This window comes from Drosophila subobscura, chromosome J (assembly GCF_008121235.1).
Source record: "Drosophila subobscura isolate 14011-0131.10 chromosome J, UCBerk_Dsub_1.0, whole genome shotgun sequence".
Taxonomy (NCBI): Eukaryota; Metazoa; Arthropoda; class Insecta; order Diptera; family Drosophilidae; genus Drosophila; species Drosophila subobscura.
Window position 1 is genome coordinate 17,893,029 of NC_048532.1, and position 18,565 is coordinate 17,911,593.

The 18,565-nt window shown below is 47.5% G+C and overlaps 2 protein-coding genes across 5 annotated transcripts; both read right to left on the minus strand.

Annotated features, from left to right (window-relative positions):
• Positions 1–943: 943 nt before the first annotated feature.
• LOC117893973 (alpha-protein kinase 1) lies at positions 944–18,316 on the minus strand. 4 transcript variants are annotated; one of them, XM_034800779.1, is made up of 6 exons: positions 6,472–6,576; positions 4,338–4,972; positions 2,885–3,068; positions 2,764–2,821; positions 1,745–2,701; positions 944–1,680 (listed from the first exon to the last, which is right to left on the minus strand). In XM_034800779.1, exons 2-6 carry the CDS (start codon positions 4,414–4,416, stop codon positions 1,450–1,452), a joined length of 1,509 nt encoding a protein of 502 aa, XP_034656670.1. In that variant the 5' UTR covers positions 4,417–4,972; positions 6,472–6,576; the 3' UTR covers positions 944–1,449. The 4 variants fall into 4 exon arrangements, with proteins under 4 accessions (XP_034656670.1, XP_034656669.1, XP_034656668.1 ...); XM_034800778.1 differs by having other exon boundaries at positions 6,378–6,574; XM_034800777.1 differs by having other exon boundaries at positions 4,338–5,000; positions 6,378–6,574.
• LOC117893976 (zinc carboxypeptidase) lies at positions 14,211–15,839 on the minus strand. The gene is made up of 5 exons (XM_034800783.1): positions 15,670–15,839; positions 15,098–15,613; positions 14,847–14,940; positions 14,488–14,784; positions 14,211–14,425 (listed from the first exon to the last, which is right to left on the minus strand). The coding sequence occupies exons 1-5, from the start codon at positions 15,817–15,819 to the stop codon at positions 14,232–14,234; spliced, it is 1,251 nt and encodes a 416-aa protein (XP_034656674.1). The 5' UTR covers positions 15,820–15,839; the 3' UTR covers positions 14,211–14,231.
• Positions 18,317–18,565: the final 249 nt, after the last annotated feature.

Sequence of the window (18,565 nt, forward strand, 5' to 3'; positions counted from 1 at the left end):
TTGAAAAGGGCTAAATCGAGGATACTTTTCGGATCCCAGGAAGTCATTGAACATCCAGATTTAAAGAAAACAAAATATCCTTGATCCTTGAAAAGGACTTCATATCAAGGATGTTTTCCCGATCAGAGGAAGCCATAGAACGCCTAGATCGGTGCGCTGTTAGCTGATATAGTGCTATATTTTTAAGGTGAAAAGAGTTGAAGCCTTAGCACGCCAAATTAGGCGGAAGCCAAATAAAGGATAAAACAACAAAACCAAATGTTCCTCTTGTTGTTGTCCATTTTTATTGTGGTTGTAAATTGTTGTACAAGAAAAGTAGTTTTTGCTATTGTTGTACAAGAAAAAAATAATTGTTGTACAACAACGGAAGTTTTTTTAGCTATTGTTGTACAACAAAAAATAATTGTTGAACAACAAAAGTTATTTTTGCTGTTGTTGCACAACAAAAAAATAATTGTTGTACAACAAAAGTTTTTGTTGTAGATTTGCACAGTGGCGCCCCTTGGATCGACGGCCAATTCTCGAACTAAATTTTCCCTCTCAGCTCGGCCCCAAAAGAAGGCTAAGATTTAGCATGCGAAAGCAACTAAAAGCATGCAGCATGAAATTTTCTGTCCGTTCTGGACGTGCAATGAATTTTTGATCGGGGATCCTTCCCATCCTGGGAAAGTAAGTGGGTCCTTTGACGATCTGGCCATATTCTCTCGCTGTTCTTTTTATATTCTGTCTTTTTTTCTTTTTCTCAGCTCTACAGCGTCCGATCGGGGCTTGGCAAGCCTTTTTGAATTCGGGAAAGTCCTGCCAACTTATTGATATAAAAGGACAACCAGGACGAACATCAACTTTCTGTACAGCAACATCCATCCCAAAACCATCCCACCTTCTTGTGATCGGAAAAACGTAAACTGAATCGTTTGGGATCGGATCGGATCGATAGACCGAATTAATATCTACAAAACGAAGGTTTAATAATAGCTTTTGACATTGTACAAAATCTTTATATAATAATATCGAATTAAAAACTATGAATAGAAGAAAAAAAGGGACCTTGTTGGTGGAAAAGTGGGCCGGCGATCAAAAAGAGGACCAGCCAGTAGTTTTGGTGGCTCGGGGGACTAATTGTGGCAACTGTGATTTTAGTAATTAATACGCGTATAGGTTTGTCGTATGAGGAGGGGGGCACAATCTACCCAGTTCGGGAAGGGGGGGTCTGAAACATCGAGTGCAGTTTTACAATTTCTTAATTGATTTTCTTCGATTTTTTTTTGGCTTTTCGCATTTTTTGTTTTTTTTTCATTTAGTATTTTATAGTTTTGGTTAATTAGTTCTTTCTGTTCTTTGGCTGCGGTTTATCTAACACTGATTCTGTTCTCTTCTGCTCAGAGTGTGGCATTATCCTTTGCTACGGTTGCACTTGCGTTTGCTTGCTGTTTGTTACATATATAGATATCACGATAGTTCCTGCGAGAACTGGGTCTCCAGGGTGGGTCTAGTTCTAGTTGGATTTCTGCTGGGATTGCGTATCGGTGGTCCTGGGCTGCCATAGCCCGCTGCATACAGCTGCGGGCACGAGTCTTTTATGAGTTCCTGCGTCTCGCGCAGCTGCCGCTGCACTTGCGGCGCCAATCTCTGTACGCTAATGGCCGCCGGAAACTTGTATTCCGCCGCGGGTGCTGTCTGCTGCAAAGACACACAAAAATAATCAATTAGGATCTATTGGTATTTGGGGAATTTCATTGCTTACCTGCACTCCGTGCATGAGCTCGCCATAGTAGCCACCCGGCGGCGGTGGCGGTGGCTGCTGCTGTTGTTGACTTTGGCTGTGTGGAGCGGTTTGAGTTTCGTATGTTTCGGGGGCATTCAGGGGAGCCGAAGACGCCGCTCCCTGTGGGTTGGCGCCCGGTGCGCCGTAGTAGGCCAGCTGCAAGGGCGCTCGTCCCACTCCCAGCCCGCTGGCGCCGGCGCCATTAAGGAAACCCGTTCCACCCGGCTGCTGCATGAGCTGGGAGCCGGCTGAGATATACTGTACGGAAGGAGGAGCTGCGGATACGGGGCAGGAGCTGATGGGCGGCGAGGGCGCCGCTCCATACATCAGTCGCTTGGGACTGACGCTCTGCGGCATGGATCCTGCGGGAAGGGACAGCATATACTGCTGCTGCTGTTGCTGGTACATTTGCTGCTGCTGTTGCTGCTGTTGCAGCTGCTGCTGATGGATCTGTTGTTGCTGGAGCTGCTGCTGCTGGAGCTGCTGTTGCTGCTGGAGCTGGGCTAGCTGAGCTGCGGCTGCCGCAGTGGACGTATGGATGCCAACATTAGCATCCATCTGGGGCATGAGGATGAGCTGCTGCTGTTGTTGCTGCTGCTGCTGCTGTTGTTGTTGCTGGTAGAGAACGGCTGCCTGTTGCTGTTGCTGCAGCTGCTGCTGCTGCTGTTGTCGCCCCGCCAACACATGCTGAGGTAGATACTCCGTCGCGGCCATCGTGCCACACGCCGCTGAGGGCTGGAGTAGTAGCCCTGCGCTTCGCGGTGGCTGCTTCAGCGGCACCTGCACTTGTCGAATGGGCGTGGTCTGCAGCGAGCGGCTGGCGGAGGAGCAAATGGAAGCGGTGAGGCTGGCGGACTCCCAATGCTGGCGCAGGGCATTCAGACGTGCCTCCTCCAAGGCCACTTCCGTCTCGCTGGCCGAGTCGTAATCGGGACCCTGGAAAAACTCAAGGATTAATCGAGTGCTTCATCAAAAAGATTAACTTGTTTGGGTCTCACCTCATCGATCTTCCTGTCCAGCATGCGGAAAAAGTTATGTTGGCTTGAGGATATTTCTCTGGAAAAGGGAAAGAACATAGTTAGAGAGGCACTCAGACAAGAGTCTTGGAGATTAACTCACTGGCTTTGCAGCAACGATAGATTCTTGGCGCGCAGCAGTGAGACGGCTACATCCTCGTCCGAGTCCTGGCTATCCTTATTGCTTAGCTCCTCGCTCTCGTCATGCTTCTCGCGGTCGCGCTGCTGTGCCTTCTCGGCATCCTCGATGTGGCCTTCATCCTCATCCGTTTCGGCATCTGAATCGGCTGTTGGAGGGGGTGAGACCAAGAAGCAAGTGGAAAACATAATAGAAGATGAGTTGGCAATTTCGAGAGTGCCACAAAGTGGCAAAAGTTTAGCAATAAAGCGAATGTGCAACTGCTGCTTCGCTTGGGGGGGAGCTACTCCCAGTGACACACATTGAGTGTGGAGCACTTGGCACTTGGCGCACTCCCAGGAACATTCAAGAAAGTTCCATTCATCTTTCATAAGCTTCGGTCAAGATCTCTCATTGGGTCTTTTTTGTCTTTCGTCTTTGAAGTTAGATGGACCCACAAATATAATTAAAAAGAGTTATGCATTTTAATGCAAATCCATAAGAGGAGACGGAAGAAAAACCAAAGCCACGGAACGAAGGTTATTATGAATAATTAATCTAGGATACAGGATGGAAGCGAAAGCGTGGCCTAGCCTAGGCAGAACGTGAAATTTGGGTCGTTGATGGCACAATGGCGACTTTGTGTATGCTACACAGTTTCGGCTTGAACCCTTTTCCACACACACAAACACACACACAGTCAGAGAGAGAAAGCGAGAGCGACAGAGCAGAGGACCCTTGGGGGCAGACCACACCCGCATATACACGTAGCCGCCCATTGCAACAACAAGTTGCCTTTTTAGCAGTTAATTATACACACACACACACACACACACACACACACATACACAGAGAGAAAACACAAAGGAGAAGCGAGAAAGAGAATAGAGTGGAGGTAGGAGGAAGAGGTAGAGGAACTGGTGATAGGGAAGGAAGGTGAACGCCGTTGAGCGTGCTGGCAAGTGGGGCATAGTCAAAACTTTTTACCCCATGTAGGTTAGATTTTTACATTTTTATAAACTTAAGAGCAAACGCACACACACACAACACACACACACACAACCAACACTTATGCACGTGTGGCGTGTGTGTGTATATTTTATATATAGACAATGGGTGTTGTTTTTTTTTTTGCCTTTTAAATGGGGGTTTTTAAAATGTAGGCCTTTATTACTTGGCTGAATGCATGGACCTCTCGGCTCTCCCCCTGCTGTAACCTCGCTCTCTGCTCTGCTCTGCTGCTAGTGACATATTAATCAATGATGTCCTCATTGTGTGGAAACAGGTGGCTCACACAGATACGAGCGCACACAGCGCATACAAACACACACGCGATTGAAGCTTTTGTTATTGGAAGAAAACTCCTCTGGTTGCCTCCCGATCGACCTCGACACCTCACTCGCCCATCCATCCCTCACGCTTTTAAGCCAACACTCACCATGTCCTCCTTTCTTGCCATTTGCTTTACTCTTCGACTTCCTGGGATATAAGTGTATCTTGCTCTGCCCGCAGCCCATCTTCCGTGGGTTCCTCTGGCAACGTTGCTGCTGCTGCTGCTTCCGCTGCTGCTTCTATCTCTGCTTCGGATGCTGCTCTTCCTCCTCCTCCTTGTTGTTGTCTTCAATTTGTGTGTGTTTTTCTTTATTTTATTATTAATTTGTTGCTCGACACGTTCTCCACGCTGTGCCGTGTCTCGTGGGGTCTCGTCTGTGGAGCCAGCGGGTGGTTGTCTCTCGGAATCTCTCTCTCTCGTTCTCTCTCTCGCTCTGGCGATGATGATGTCTTCTCTGCTTGCGATTTTATGCTCCTCTTGAGCTCTTCCAGTGGGGGCGGCCTGTCTGCTCACTTCCTCCCACACACAGGCTGTTCTCCGGAGCTGTTGTTGTCTTCTCTCTAGCTTTTGCCTCTTCTCTGGGTTATCCGCACGTTCTGTGACTGTCTGTCTGTCTCCTCACTTGCTCGCACGTTTTGCCAGCGGTGTGCTCTCTTTCACGCACTGAGACTCTTTTATTTACGTTTTCTATCAAACGTTTCAGTGGCGCTTCTCTTTCCGTCTCGTCTCCGTCTATTCTTCTGTTTTATTCAATTTTCAATAATTTAACTATGTGTGTAAATTTAATTTATTTGATTTGTTGTTGGGAATTCTTGCCGCTGCTGTTGTCAATTTCGAAAGATTCCACTATGGCAACAACAACAGCAAGAATTCTTAGTGGAACTCTGACACCCAGCCACCCATTTGGGCCACCCAACCAACCACCCACCAAACCACCTCTCTCTTTTCCACCACCTCTATCCAGTTCAAACCAAATAGAAATAATTTTCCTTCTTTTTTTGTCGATGGAGGAGCTGATGGGTGGTGGGGGGATACAGCAACGGAAATTAGCTTGGAACCTGCGTTCCCCTCTCTATAGAATGGCACTTCTGTCTGTCAACCACTTGTTCCTTGTCTCTGCTGCTCTTTTGCTGCTACTCGCAATTTGTCGCAAACAGGATATCAAAAAGGGGTTGGCCACCTACAGGGTATGCGTATCGGCTTTAGAGTCTTAGTCCCGGAACTAGGCACAAAGAGGAGGCTGGTCCGCGCGCGCGTTTCGACCTCCTGCGTAGTATTGTGTGTTTTTGGCGTTAATTTAAACAAATAATAACAATATTAAGCACAACAAATGGTGCAACAAAAACACTTGAATTACGAGTAGATTCAATTATTATTCTCTCGATGGCACACAGCGGCACAGGGCAGAGGCAGTGGCAGCAGCCACTGGGCACGGTACTCTCGCACTGGACTTATAATAATAGACACACACAGACAAGTCCAAGGTGTGTTTTGTGCGAGGTGTGGTTTACAATTCCCCCTTATTTGTGTGAGTTTATGGCGAGATCTGTGGCCCACGCAAGAGTGATCTTTCCACCCTACCCGCCAGCGCATATACCATGGACGCACACACACACACGGGCTCCACACTTGCGCCAAGCCAAACACAAAAAAAAGAGAGAGCACGCGGGAGAGCCAAGAGCGCTCTCTCTTTTTGCTGCTTACTGTAGCTGTGGCGCTGCCTCTTGTGCTGCTGCTGCTGCTGTGCCGCTGCTGCTGCTGCTGCTACTGCCGCTGCTGCGTGCGAAATTGATTTTTCTATTTATAAAAAAAAAATCAAAATATATCCGCTCGGGTTCGTACGCTTTTGTTGCTCGGCATTTTCATTCCTTTTTGATGGTTTTTTATTTCGTGCTGCCAGCGCAAACATAATTTATGTTTTATTTATTAATCTTAAAGATTTCCATTCGCACTGCGGCCCTCGCTGGGGGCCGCCTTTTTATACACGTAGAAACTTGTTTGATTTATCCCATCGGCCACTTGGACCCATTTGGCCCCCGTATAAACACACAAACACACACACACACACGCACACACTGAGACGGCGACGTCGATGGAGGCACCTCCTCTCCACTCTCCACCCGTTTTGAGACTTGCAGCATTTACCGCTAACAAATTAATTTACAGCAATTTTTGATTAGTTCTAGGAGCTAGGAACTTTGACTTTTTCATCCGCTTGCTTTTATTTCAGCGTATTTACACTCGATTTTCCTGCGGAAAAGTTGCCGAAAAGTTTCTGGACGCGCTGCTTGTGTGTGGAATTTTGTATGCTGAAATTTATGCTGCCTGACACTCCTCTTTGTGTCACACACAGAACACAAGACAGACAGAGAGACATACAGAGAGCGAGAGAGAGCAGCTTGACGGCACATACCAACACACACAAGAGAGAGTTTTGTGCTCTTGTGCTCAGCGCTATAAGGCAGGGGTGGGTTTTTGGGCGAAGCTTTTGCACAAGGGTTCATTATGCGTGTGAGCTTGCAGCATGCTTTCAGGGGGTGTTGAATGAATGTGAATGATAATGAATGAAGAACAAAGTTCAGCCAAAGTTAACCTCCACCCTGGACATGAACATTAATGGGAAGCTTTGTGCTTTCATCTAAACTTTTCCCCAATGGTTGGCAACTCTTGCATGAAAGCTTCTGCCAAAGCTCTAGCAAAGGTCAAAGGTGATGCTGATGATACTAGGGGGTCACACTTGGCAGAGAGATAAAAAAAAACTCTATCCGTCATGTTAGGCCTCATTAATTTCCACAGACGCGAATGCCGACTGCTGACTGCTGACCATTCAGCTCCGCTCTACTTCCGCTGCCCAGTAACGGGACGTCCCATCCAGCAGGAACAACCCTCTGCCGTTTCGCCCCTCGGAATTATATTACCAGAGACTAGACGAGCGACATGTAGATGCCATTATTTATCGCATAATAATGAAGTGAGAAACGTTACAAATCAAAACACTCGACAACCATCTAGATAAACTTTTGTGCCCGTTTGTCTTTTTATCATTATAATTTATACTATGCTGTATATATTTTTGGGGCAGAAACATTCGCCTTTTTTCCGTGCATTTGTCAGCCGCAACGGAATTGAAACGTTTGCGCTTTTATTGCCACGAACGTGTGTCGTGTGTCCAAAGGGGGCTGACACAAAGGACTGGTCAGGGGGTGGAAATGGTGAGAAAAATATGAAATGTATATGGCAAATAGTGGACAGGAAGCAATATACAACAAATGCGAAATGCGATGTCTTCCCATTGATCTGTTTTGGGGTGGGAATGGAAGTCTAAACGGAAGCTGTAGCTATGGGGCAGGCATGCTGAGACTATCCCTAAATCGCTGACGGCTCTAACCCACTCAAATGCTCCCACAATCTGTGCTCCCCATTGCCAAATATGATGAGGCTTCTGGCAAAAGGATTGTGTCCCCTCGTTTAACTGTTGATGATGGCAACATATGTTTCTGTCACATTGTTTGGCGGCTTTTTTCCATCGCCTGCTGCAACAATTTGGGGCAGCTTCCGATTAACCTGTTCCCCATTGTCACCGCTGCTGCTGCTGGAAGGGAGCGATGCCTGTGTAAAGCATTTAGGCAAATTTTCGCACTCCTTTCGCTTGCGCCACCCAAAAAACAATTTACATAATTTTCAACGATTTTCCGTTGCTCCTTCCTGCTGACCGACTGATGTCGCTGCTTCTCCTGCTCCTGATTGGCGCTGGAGTCCAAAGGAGTCCATCAGCCATGAATGACGTTTGATGCGGTGGCAACGTTTTGTTTGAATCTCGGCTGCCGATTGTGACTATCATGAAAGTGGGCGTGTCCCCAGGCCACGTGACCGCACGCGTTGCGTTGAATTTAACACGGGACGGAAGGACCAAAAGGACTACAGCACTGAGTCTTGGGTGCAATGCAAATGGGGTGTGGGATCGGAATCAGGATGGTGCTACAAAATATTTTTTAAACTTTTATTTTTCCCTTTTGCGGAGGACAACGATGCGAACGCCGACGGACGCGTGCAGCCAATAAGTCCTTCATCACTTCCGCTTCAGTTCAGTTCCGTGATTTTGCACAAATAATGTTTTGATTGCGTGGCAGCGTGACGTGTAATTATTATCGCCGCACACAATCGACAACAACAAAGACTAAGGCCTGGATTTTCGGGTGTTGCACGAGAGGCAGGAGTCAGGCAGGGCTCGAGAGTGGCAAAGCAATTAAAATGATTTGCCAGATTCCCAGACACTAAGAAGATCCTCACATGAGACTGGGCGTGGAATGAGTCCCTCACTGATGAGAGCGACTAATCTTTGGTACATTTAATTATAACTAATGAAAGCGATGACCAGTCAAATAATTAAGGTCTGACTTGCAGTCCAATAAACTGTCATTAAAATGAATAGAAAATCAGATACAAAACTTGCGAGATTTCTTCATAGATTGTTGCATAAATCTGAAACATTTTCCAGCCTTTGAACTATTATGATCCGCCTCCCCAAACCCCCTGGAAAATATATCATTTAAAACCCCAAAAGATCATAAATTACTTTCATTAAAAGGATGCTCCCACGCAGCAGCAAACTTTGGGTTGAAAAGTTCCTTAAGGACACGCACTCGACTGCGCGAAATCGCAAATTAAAAATGGCTGATAAAAAATTATGCAAATTGTGGAGGTGCCCACGACCAGCAGCAGCAGCAGCAATCCTTTACAGGACAGCGGACAAAATTTCATTAAAAACAGCAGCCAGCGAAATCTTTTGATAAAAATGAAAAACTTTTCGCTGAAGGACAATTGACAGGAAAAAAGATGACAGAGCGAAAGGCAAAGAAAAATAAAAGGAAGACCAAAGGCAGCACAAAACTGCGGCAGAGATTGTGAAATCATGAAACAAGGAATTAAAACAAGCAATAATAAAATATTATGACAGCGTGGAAATGAAGGAGAAGCAGGCGTGGAAATATTTAAATTGCGCCAAGCAGCTTTCATATAATTTTAATGTCCTTTTGCTGAGAGCAGAGCCAGAGCCAGAACCAGAGCGAGAGCCTCTTAAGGTCCAGTCCAGCCAAGTGGAGTGCGAGTGCCGGACCGGACCGGCTGCTTTGCATAATTATATTCATTGAAAACTTATTTTCTTCAAGTTTTCCACAGCGGGAAAATATTAAAAAAAGAATATGGCAGAGGGAAAAGAAATCTGAGTGCGGAATTGAGTTACATTGAAAGGAGAAGGCGCGAAGAGAAACAGTTTTTGACATTTAATTGCTAGAGAAGTGCACAGGAGCGCAGGCGAAGTGGTGAGAGGGGACTGTGGAGAGCTACTGCCCAAATGTCCGTCGCTCTGCACTTGGAGAAACTTGTTTCAATGGGGAGCCTGGACCTGAAGATGTTGGCAACTGCTGCACGACAGAAAGAAAGAAAGAAAGAAAGAAGAGGGGCCCGAGATGAGAGAAGAGGGAGAGAGAGAGAAAAAAATGTAACATGATTTAATGACATGAATTATGTATGAGTTTCCTGTCAATCAAAAACCACGTCAAAGCATTTTGATGGCAATGTCAACGCGCGCCACTGAGCAAAACACACGACCGATGAGGATGAGGCTGCTGCTGCTCTTCGTTGGAGCGTAAAAAATAAGAAATGCCAGCCAAAAACATGAAAAATATATATAAAAAGTAAAGACACAGCAGCAACCCAAGTTAGCAACAGCTAAATATGCTTTATAGTTGGGTAAAAGTTATTGCAGAACCTGCTCCACAGCGGGGCATCCTCCTGTATCTCCTTGCCAGCCAATCAATGTATGCGCTCGTACCTATAATGTATCCAACAAATAGCTGCACAAATGATATGCTAATTTCTAAGCTTTTTAATCAAGCCAAAATACAAAAAAAAAAAGCAGCAGCCCAAGCGAATTTGCATTTTGTTTGCTTACTTCTCTGCCATTGTTTTGCCAGCGCCCAAAGTGTGCTCCATTCTGTTGAGATCTGTTGCCCCTTCGAATGAAATCAATCATGTAATTTATGTTAGGATAATATGGCCAACCAACAGGAGAAACAGCAACAGAACCACCGAACAACCGACAGACAACGAGACGCGACTCGACTCCCCTTCGCCCAAATGGACTGTCAAGAAATAAATATTTAACAATAATTGATTTAAAAGTCGCATGCAAATGCCTCCCACCTACACCCAGCAGGACGAGGCCTGTCTTTACTTTCCTTTCCTTTCTTTTCCTTGCCAGCCCGATTCCTGGTTCGTTTTTTAAGCCGCTTGGCACGTGGGTAAACCAACGGCTGCTTCCACCGGGGGATGGGAGGAGTGCGCGAGCAGCGTCTTTTTTCAATTTCCTCTGGCCGCTCTGCAAACAGAGTGAGAGAAAGACCATTCGGACTGTGCGCCTTTTAAGCGTGAAATTATATAAAATATCCTTTAAAAAGCTTTTGATTTCGCTTCCCTGTGCCACTCCGGACAGGGCGTAGTATATGCAAATGCCTTTTTCATCTGCTTAGCGCACAAAATTTGTTTTCTTATTTTCCAAGGCGACCCAAGTTGGTCCTCCCAGGCTGCTGCCCGTCCTCCCCCTCTCTCTCTCTCTGGTAAATCCTATTTGCATGCCTTTGTCTGAAGTTGACCTCGTCGACGGTGTCGTCTCTGACGACTGCGTCAGGTGTTGCCTACAGGATACTAATGTCCTCCTGTTAACGCTCTTAATGGCACAGACAAGCTGCCTGCATAATGCGAGTTCTCCGCCTGCCCTCCCTGTCCCTTGCCTGTCCCAACTCCACCTGGAGCCGTCTCCATCTGTCAGCTGCATTCATTCACCTGCTCTGCAGCTCTGCAGCTCTGGGGCTCTTCCTCCCTGTCTAATGTTAATGACATCTCCTGGGCCAAGGCATCAGACCATTTTGGGCAAGACCTGGCCTGGGGGCCTTAGAAAAACTAGCTCAACGGCTAGCTGAAGTGAAAGGATACCACCAGAAGGAAGCTGCTGTCGAAAGGAATGCTGCAGAATAGACTCAGAGCTACCCTACGCAGCCCTCGCTTGAGGGGGAAACATCTGAGCAACGATCTTCATTCTAGCCCCAAAAGGCAAACCAAAGAGCACATATACCCACAGCACAGGTGGACATCTACAGCGTCCCCATCCGTAGTCCCGTACCCTTCTGCTCTCCATTTGGTTTAGCGGGGTAGACAACAGAAATTAGCATTACTTCCGAGTGATCACAATCTGCGCATACTAATTGCTGTTCGACTCGGGTCTCTCTCGGGCTGCCTGGCTTCATTCATTCATGGGGGCAATCATTGAAGGAAGGCCTGGCCTCAGCGCCAAACTTGGCATTGCCTGAATGATTCTGCTGTGATTTTTTCCAGCCTGTCTAGACGCAGCGTATAAGGCAACGGCGACGCAATGAGAGACTCGTCCAGAGTGGAGACTCCACTGGCATCGACGCAACGCAATGCGACTGAAGAGGATAGAGGTAGAGCCTGAGGTAGAGCCTGAGGTGGAGGCAGAGCGGGTTCTTTCCTCTGTTCGCAATTCACGGGAAAACGGGAACCCTTTGGCTTTCTTTCTTTCTTACGAAACGGGCACAGCACAAAACACCAATCATCCACATCATTGTCAACACGCCGTCGTCTTCGTTGTCTTTGTCGTCAGTCCATAAACGGTTCGGATGCTTCGTTTTTGCCATTTAAGGATCGCAGCAGCAGCAGCAGCAGCAGCAGCAGCAGCAGCTCAGCTCAGCTCTCTGTGGCCTGTCATAACTCTTGGTAGGCGTACGAGTACGAATACGAGCAGCATGCAAGCTGAAACTGAGCGCCAGCCAGCCAGCCAGCCAGCCAGCACACGCATCGCATTGCGCATTGGTGCACTATGCGATCAGTCCAACCAACTCTCATCCCAACCCATAACTATACCATCCTCATGCTCATCCTCATCCTCATGTCTTGCGGCCAGCAGCATTGCCAAACGTCCAAAAAAGGCGCAGACGCCGCAGCTTCATGACGCGCGCTGGGAATATCCAAGCATCGTCGTCATACTTTCGCTGGCCACTCTTTTCAGAGCGCAATCCAATGCAATCCATACTCGTACTCGTATGCCTTACCATACCGAAACCAACGAACCAGCAACCAGCTGTCTGTCCCCCCAAGTGGACTCCTTCCTTAGCTGATCTCTCTCGAGCGTTCGTTCTCAAGCGTTCAAAGTGTCAAGCGTCAATTGCCGTTGAAGTTTATTGCCTTGGCAGCAATTAAAACGCTTTTTTTTCGGTCTCTGGCTCTGGCTATAGTCTGTGCTACGATTCGGGGCTTGGCCCAATGTGACCAAAATCAATCCACTTTGATTTGATTTCTTGATTGGTTGTCAGGGGAATTGCCATGCAGAATTGAATTATCAAATTAGAAACTGACTCTAGCTGCTGATATATGCGACTATAATTGATATCCGGTGCGTTGGGAGAGGACTTTTTGGGTGTATGAATCACAGCGAGATATAACTGGCAACTTTCAATTTTTTACAAGAATTTTAAGTGAGTTTTCAGAAGTTTTTCTGATGAGAAATCTTACTATTCCACAGGGAATTGCAATTATAAATATGTCTGATATGTAGAGATCTTCCAAATCTTCTTTACATACTCTTTTAAAACTCCGAAAGGATCAGTAAACAATCTGCACATTTCTGCTTATAAAGCAGCATACAAATTCGTGGAAATTCTATTATACAAATTAGAAATTTACACTTTGTGTCGCCCAGGCAAGTCGGAGTCGGGGCTTATTGCAATTTGGCTAAGTAAGTTTTTATTGCCACCGTTGGGGCTACAGTTTTCGGGAGTTCTCCCCTCCCACCAGCCATTGCAGCCCATTCTGGCATATAACTCAAAGAGAAAAATTCATCACCGCAATATGCGCAACATACATATAACCAGGAAAAAAGTAAGCAAAAAGGAAGTGGCAGTGGCAGTGGCAGGAAAATTGTCATAAAGGTGCAACTGACAACCATAGAGAGAGAGTAGGAGAGCGAGCAGAAAGAGAGGAAGCGGAGGTTAGTAAATTTCAATTTATATGCAGAAAGAACAGTGAGTGAAGAGGCACACACAGGACACACACTCCGGTCCAAGAAGGAGCTTCAACGCTTCAAAAAAAAAGAGAAAAGTGTCAACGTTATATTTTCTCGAATTTTCCAAGATTTTTCGTGGCATTTTATTTGTGCTGCTCCTGGCTCCCCCTTCCCCATTTATGTCTGTATGTTGGATTGCTGTGCGACGCAAGTGGAAAACGCAATTTCATTAGACAAATTGAAAAAAGAAAATAAGTGCAAGCGCACACAAACACAACAACCAACACACAACTCTCTCTATGTGCGTGGAGGTGCCTATATACAGACATGTACATAGAGCAGAGATATATATATACACGACAGTAGAGTGACGCCATGTTGTGGGTAAAAAATGGTGAAGAAGATTCTACGCTGGTCGTTTGCCATTCGCTGCGATTAGTGTTAGTGTTTGGCCTCCCCCCTCCTGACACGCGCATACGTGTAGGAGCTGCTCCGGTGGCTGCTGCTACCAGCCTTGTCCTTGTCCAACAGGATGCTGCGCGCGCGTTGAAAAGAGGCGGAGACTCTCTGCCCAACCAGCAACACTTGAGGAGTCACAGCGCGAGGCGCCAAAAAAGAAAGCAAAGCCACAGATGCAACCGTTCGTTCTGCTGCCGTCAGCTCTTCCTTATCAAACAGCGATTCGTGCTCGCACATTCGCTTTCCCGACTCTTTGCTTTACCCACCCAAAAAAAAAACGATGCCTCTCGTTGCTGATTGGAAGCTTCGGCGCGGCTCGACGCTGGCCTCTCGTTTTTGGGGCGGAGCAAAAGCTCTCGACACTCGCAGCTCGACTCTCGACGCAGTGGCGCCGCCAAACGGGGGGAGCATTTTCCACTGTATGAATGGTTGGTGGTGGTGCTGGGGGGTTTCGTTTTTATTTTCTACAATATATCCACTTCCCGGGCGGCTGCAATCATGCCCACAAAACCCTCTGTCACCTCTCGTGCCACTGGAATTATGTCCTCGGGCGGCAGGACAAAGCCGAGTTCTCCCTTGTCCCGCAGCTCGATGGTGTAGGGTATGGTGATGTTCTTCACCGCATAGGCCCACTCCTTGCCCGATCCAGAGACTTGATCTGCAGAAGGAACACAAATATAATGGGAAATCACCACTAAAGATAGGATCTGTCAAACCCACACAAAGTTGTGGCACTCGAGCCGTAAATAAACTCCGTGCCATAACGCCTGTAGAGCGCATCCGCGAAACCCTTGGCCACATGCATCATCTGGGGATAGTGCTCGGGGAACTCCGTATCGGTGTGACCCCAAGGGGACAGCACATACTGCCCGTAAGAGTGCAGGGAAATGTAAATCTTGATGCTGCCCTCGGGTATGGAGTTATTGATGTACGCCGTCAGTTGGCTGATCTCTGGATCGGATTCGGCCGAGGGGCCGGCATAGGTCTGTGTGCAGGGATCATCACTGGCGCCAGTCACTAACAGAGATAAACAGAGCAGCTACAGATTGGGTCAACAAAAGTGTTTGCAAGATACTGACACATCCAGAGGAAGTCAAAGTTGCGATTCAGATCGGTGCCAATGCACTCGCCCGTGGGATCGGAGGGCATGCGAGACTTGCGCCACAAACGTTCCTACCGGGGAAATCGATTGGAGAGAGAGTGAACAGAAAGCATTAATAAACGTAATTAGCTGCCACTTGGAGTAGTTAGCGATAAGATAAGTGAAATCGTAAACGAAGCGGCACGGCACGTCTGTGATCTAATCGCCAGCCAACTGCCCAGCACTCACCACTTCATGGGAGTACACAAATCCATCCACATTCAGGACGGGTATAATGTACCAATCCACATTGTAGGCTATATCCCTGACGCCAGGATTACGCGGCACCAGCAGCTCATCGATGAAGTAGGTGATCGTCGCGGAGGTGATCCATTCGCGGGCATGAATATTCGATTCAATGAAAACCGCTGGATTGCCCTGCTGGTACGAGATCTTCACACCACGAATGGGCCTGCCCTCGTACGAGTTACCAATGGTGAAGGGTGTGACTATGTCCGGATAACGTGACTCGATCAGATCCAGCCACGCGTAAATCTCGTCCAGCGTGTGGAACTGTGTCCACTCGTGGTGGCCAATGCGCTGTCGCGGTCGCTGGGCATCAATGTGACGTTGCACATTGTCAATCTTGAGGCTGTAGTTGAAGTTGTGCTTCAGCAGAAGACTCTCAAAGGAATCTCCGTACTCCGGGGGCACCATAATGTCCGAGGATTCACCCAAATGTCTCGCCTCACGCCAGCTGCTTAGCTAAATGGGGGGACAGTGTCAGTGGGGTCTCTCATGGAACGAATGTTTTGCCTTACCCTCAGGAGTTTCTCCTGGGCATTGAGCAGATTGAATTGCTCTCTTTCATCGATCCTCACATTGTACACCTTGTAGTTGTCGTAGCGCACCTGCTGGACACCACAAACGAGGGCAAGGAGACCCGCAAATAGGAGACTTTTAAGCAGCATAACTTCCTCAGCAGCGAGCCAACTGTGAACTGCTCCCGAAACCCGAGTAATTGCTGGCTGATTAGCTGATTAGCCGCTTCTTATCGCTTCTGCTGTGACTGCCCATGGAGAGCTCATTGAATAGCTTTCCCCTGGCATTTTATCAGCCAGAGTCGTAAACAAAAACTATTCTAAAGTTAAGGGGCAACGGGGGGAAGACAACTTCAACATGTCTGGGAAAAGCCGAGGGTAAACCACTGCCTGGGCGCTCCCTCTCTCTCTCTCGCTGTGGCCGTACTTAGGCTGTCTCTCAACTTTGCACATAAATTTTGTGCAACGCCAGCGCCCATTTCATTGTAGGTCATTGCATAATGAAGTTACCGCCCGAGGCACATAAATTTACCTCGAAACTTGAGCAGAGATTTCTGTGCCTGTCTGCGGGGTACACTGCTCCACCGCTCCACCATTCTGCCATTCTGCTGTGTGTCTTCTGTCTAGTGTTTTCTTCTGTTTGACTTTTGGCGGTGTGCTTAGTGTGAACATTTTGTTTAGGCCTTTTCTATGCCTCCTTCCCTCTCTCCCTCGCTGCGTCCTGTGGCGTGTGCTTAAAGGAGCTTTGTGCCTGGGCTTTGGTCATATTTTGCGCGGGTATTACAGCAACATGCCCTGGTCCCTGGTCGTTGTCACCGCATGAGGTGCGTCAATGTGTTGTGCCTTATGGCCAGGACTTTATTCTTTACTCCAGTGGGTGTGAGGTTTCTGTAAGTTCTGGACATGAAAGGCGCATCAAAGTGGATTTCGCTCGCTCCGAACACGGGGGGAATGACATGACACTGTGGGGTTTTGTGTGTGGCAAAATATTTCGCAAAAATGTTAATGTTCCGTTGAAATATTGGTGGAAAATGCAAAACTAACGCACCAAAGTACATTCAATCTGTTGGGGCAAAATGGTTTAACAGGCACATTGAATCGTAGGATTTACCAGCACTGAGCTTGGGCTGCTTTTTACCTTGGTTTTATAGAAGGTTTCATGAGCATTTTAATGGTCAATAATTCGGTTATTCGAGTTGGGATACTGAGGATGCTGCTGAGAAACTGAAAGCGTAAAGTGTAGATTTTAAAACTATTTATTCTGCTGTGCCCTACGCTGCAGATGGAGGTCCATTCGGGTCTCAGATTGAAAACGATCAGCAGGTGCTGCAGACTGCCGGCAACAGTGTCCAGAGTGGTTTGAAGCTGCTGTCAGTGCCTGCCCTGCTACAGTGGGGATCCTTTGCGTAGGTGCGCTCCCAATTGATAATATTTTTTACCATGCAGCTGCTCAGTGGCTTCCTGCTGAACACCCTGCTGCCGCGTCGCTTCCAGCTTGCCCTGGGCCAGAGGCAGAGCCGTCGTTGAGACTGGTTTCCACAATTAGCAGCGGATTACTTGATTAGCCCGCTAATTGCCTGTTCGCCATATAAATTTGCTCAGCACTTATTCTCTTATCAGTCGCAATAAAGGACCCACGAAGCAGGATTAAAGCGGCAATACTCCCACTCTTCCACTCTATAATTCTCGCTCTCCCCCTCCATGGATTACACAGCCTGTGGCGAAAACTTCCGCGGAAACTTTCAACACCTTGTCGGTGGGAGAAAACTTTTTAACCAGCCAAGAACGAAACGGAACGAAGGAAAACCACCGGAGCCAACACTTGTCCTGGCGCGTGCGATAAGCCAACGCCGCATTTTTAATTGCCAAAGTCCTTGAAAGCCTTGGAGCCGTGTCGAGGGAATCGCTTAAAGCAGTCGCAGCCCCAGCCCAGACCCAACCACAGCCCAAGGACTGCTGTCAGCAGCCTTTAAAGTGTCATAAATATCACCAGGCAAACATTTCCGGCCTCACAACTTTTTTTTGTGAGACACTTTTAATTGTGTGTGTAGCAGGTACTGGCACAAAAATGAAAAGAAATAAGCCGGCGGCCACCATAACATAAATCTTGGCTTGTGAGACGACCGGCAGCACATGTCGTATGCTTAATATTTTCCACTCAACTCAACTTGAACGGCTGGAAGAAATGTCAATGCCGGAAAGTGTTTAGCATTCGGGTTTTTTTCTTGCACCGCCGTGGATTTAATTAGCCTCAAAATGTGACGAGCAAAATGGCCAAATGGCATGCCACAGCCGGTGGCCAGTCAAGAATCGAGGGTCAGGATAAGCCAAGGAAGTCACCAAGCCACCCAGGAAGGAAGTTGCATGTTGCCGGCCTCAAGTTCAATTTGCTGAACATTTTTGGACAGACCAAAGAGCGGAGAGGCAGTGCCTAGAGTGCATTTGGCTTGGGGCTTATTATAATCTCAAAAGAACTGAACTTACCCATGGCAGATGCATGTCCATTGGCCATTCCATCCTCCCTGCTGCATGGCTGATTATTATCATCGTCATTATCCAGCGCCTAGAGCTGGTCTATTGTTAATTTGACTTCATTTCCAGGTGGAACATGCCGTACACAATTTGCAGCACGCCCCACTGCATCGGGCGGCAATTACGCGTAGAGCTGAGAAGACAGGCGGGCTCGTACTCGTAACTATTGTGCTGAAGTGTGGGTCTTTCAATCTAATTGCCAAATGGGGGAGCACACGCACGTGTGATCCGCTGCGAACCATTCGCTTCGATCTTCAACAAGTGCCACTTGGTGCACCTTCGGCCGAGCTTGGGCGTGGCACATGCCAAACGCTTTTGCCGTGTGCTCAGTAAGCGATTATTTTTTCAGTTGAACATTTCTGCC

Coding starts and splice junctions, on each gene's coding strand:
- LOC117893973 (XM_034800779.1), bottom strand. CDS start 4,416: ATGGGCTGCGGGCAGAGCAAGATACACTTATATCCCAGGAAGTCGAAG. Junction 2,702..2,763: donor TGGACAGGAAGATCGATGAG/GTGAGACCCAAA, acceptor GAGTTTTTCCAG/GGTCCCGATTACGACTCGGC. Junction 1,681..1,744: donor AGCTCATGCACGGAGTGCAG/GTAAGCAATGAA, acceptor GTGTCTTTGCAG/CAGACAGCACCCGCGGCGGA.
- LOC117893976 (XM_034800783.1), bottom strand. CDS start 15,819: ATGCTGCTTAAAAGTCTCCTATTTGCGGGTCTCCTTGCCCTCGTTTGT. Junction 15,614..15,669: donor CCCAGGAGAAACTCCTGAGG/GTAAGGCAAAAC, acceptor CCCCCCATTTAG/CTAAGCAGCTGGCGTGAGGC. Junction 14,941..15,097: donor TTGTGTACTCCCATGAAGTG/GTGAGTGCTGGG, acceptor TTTCCCCGGTAG/GAACGTTTGTGGCGCAAGTC.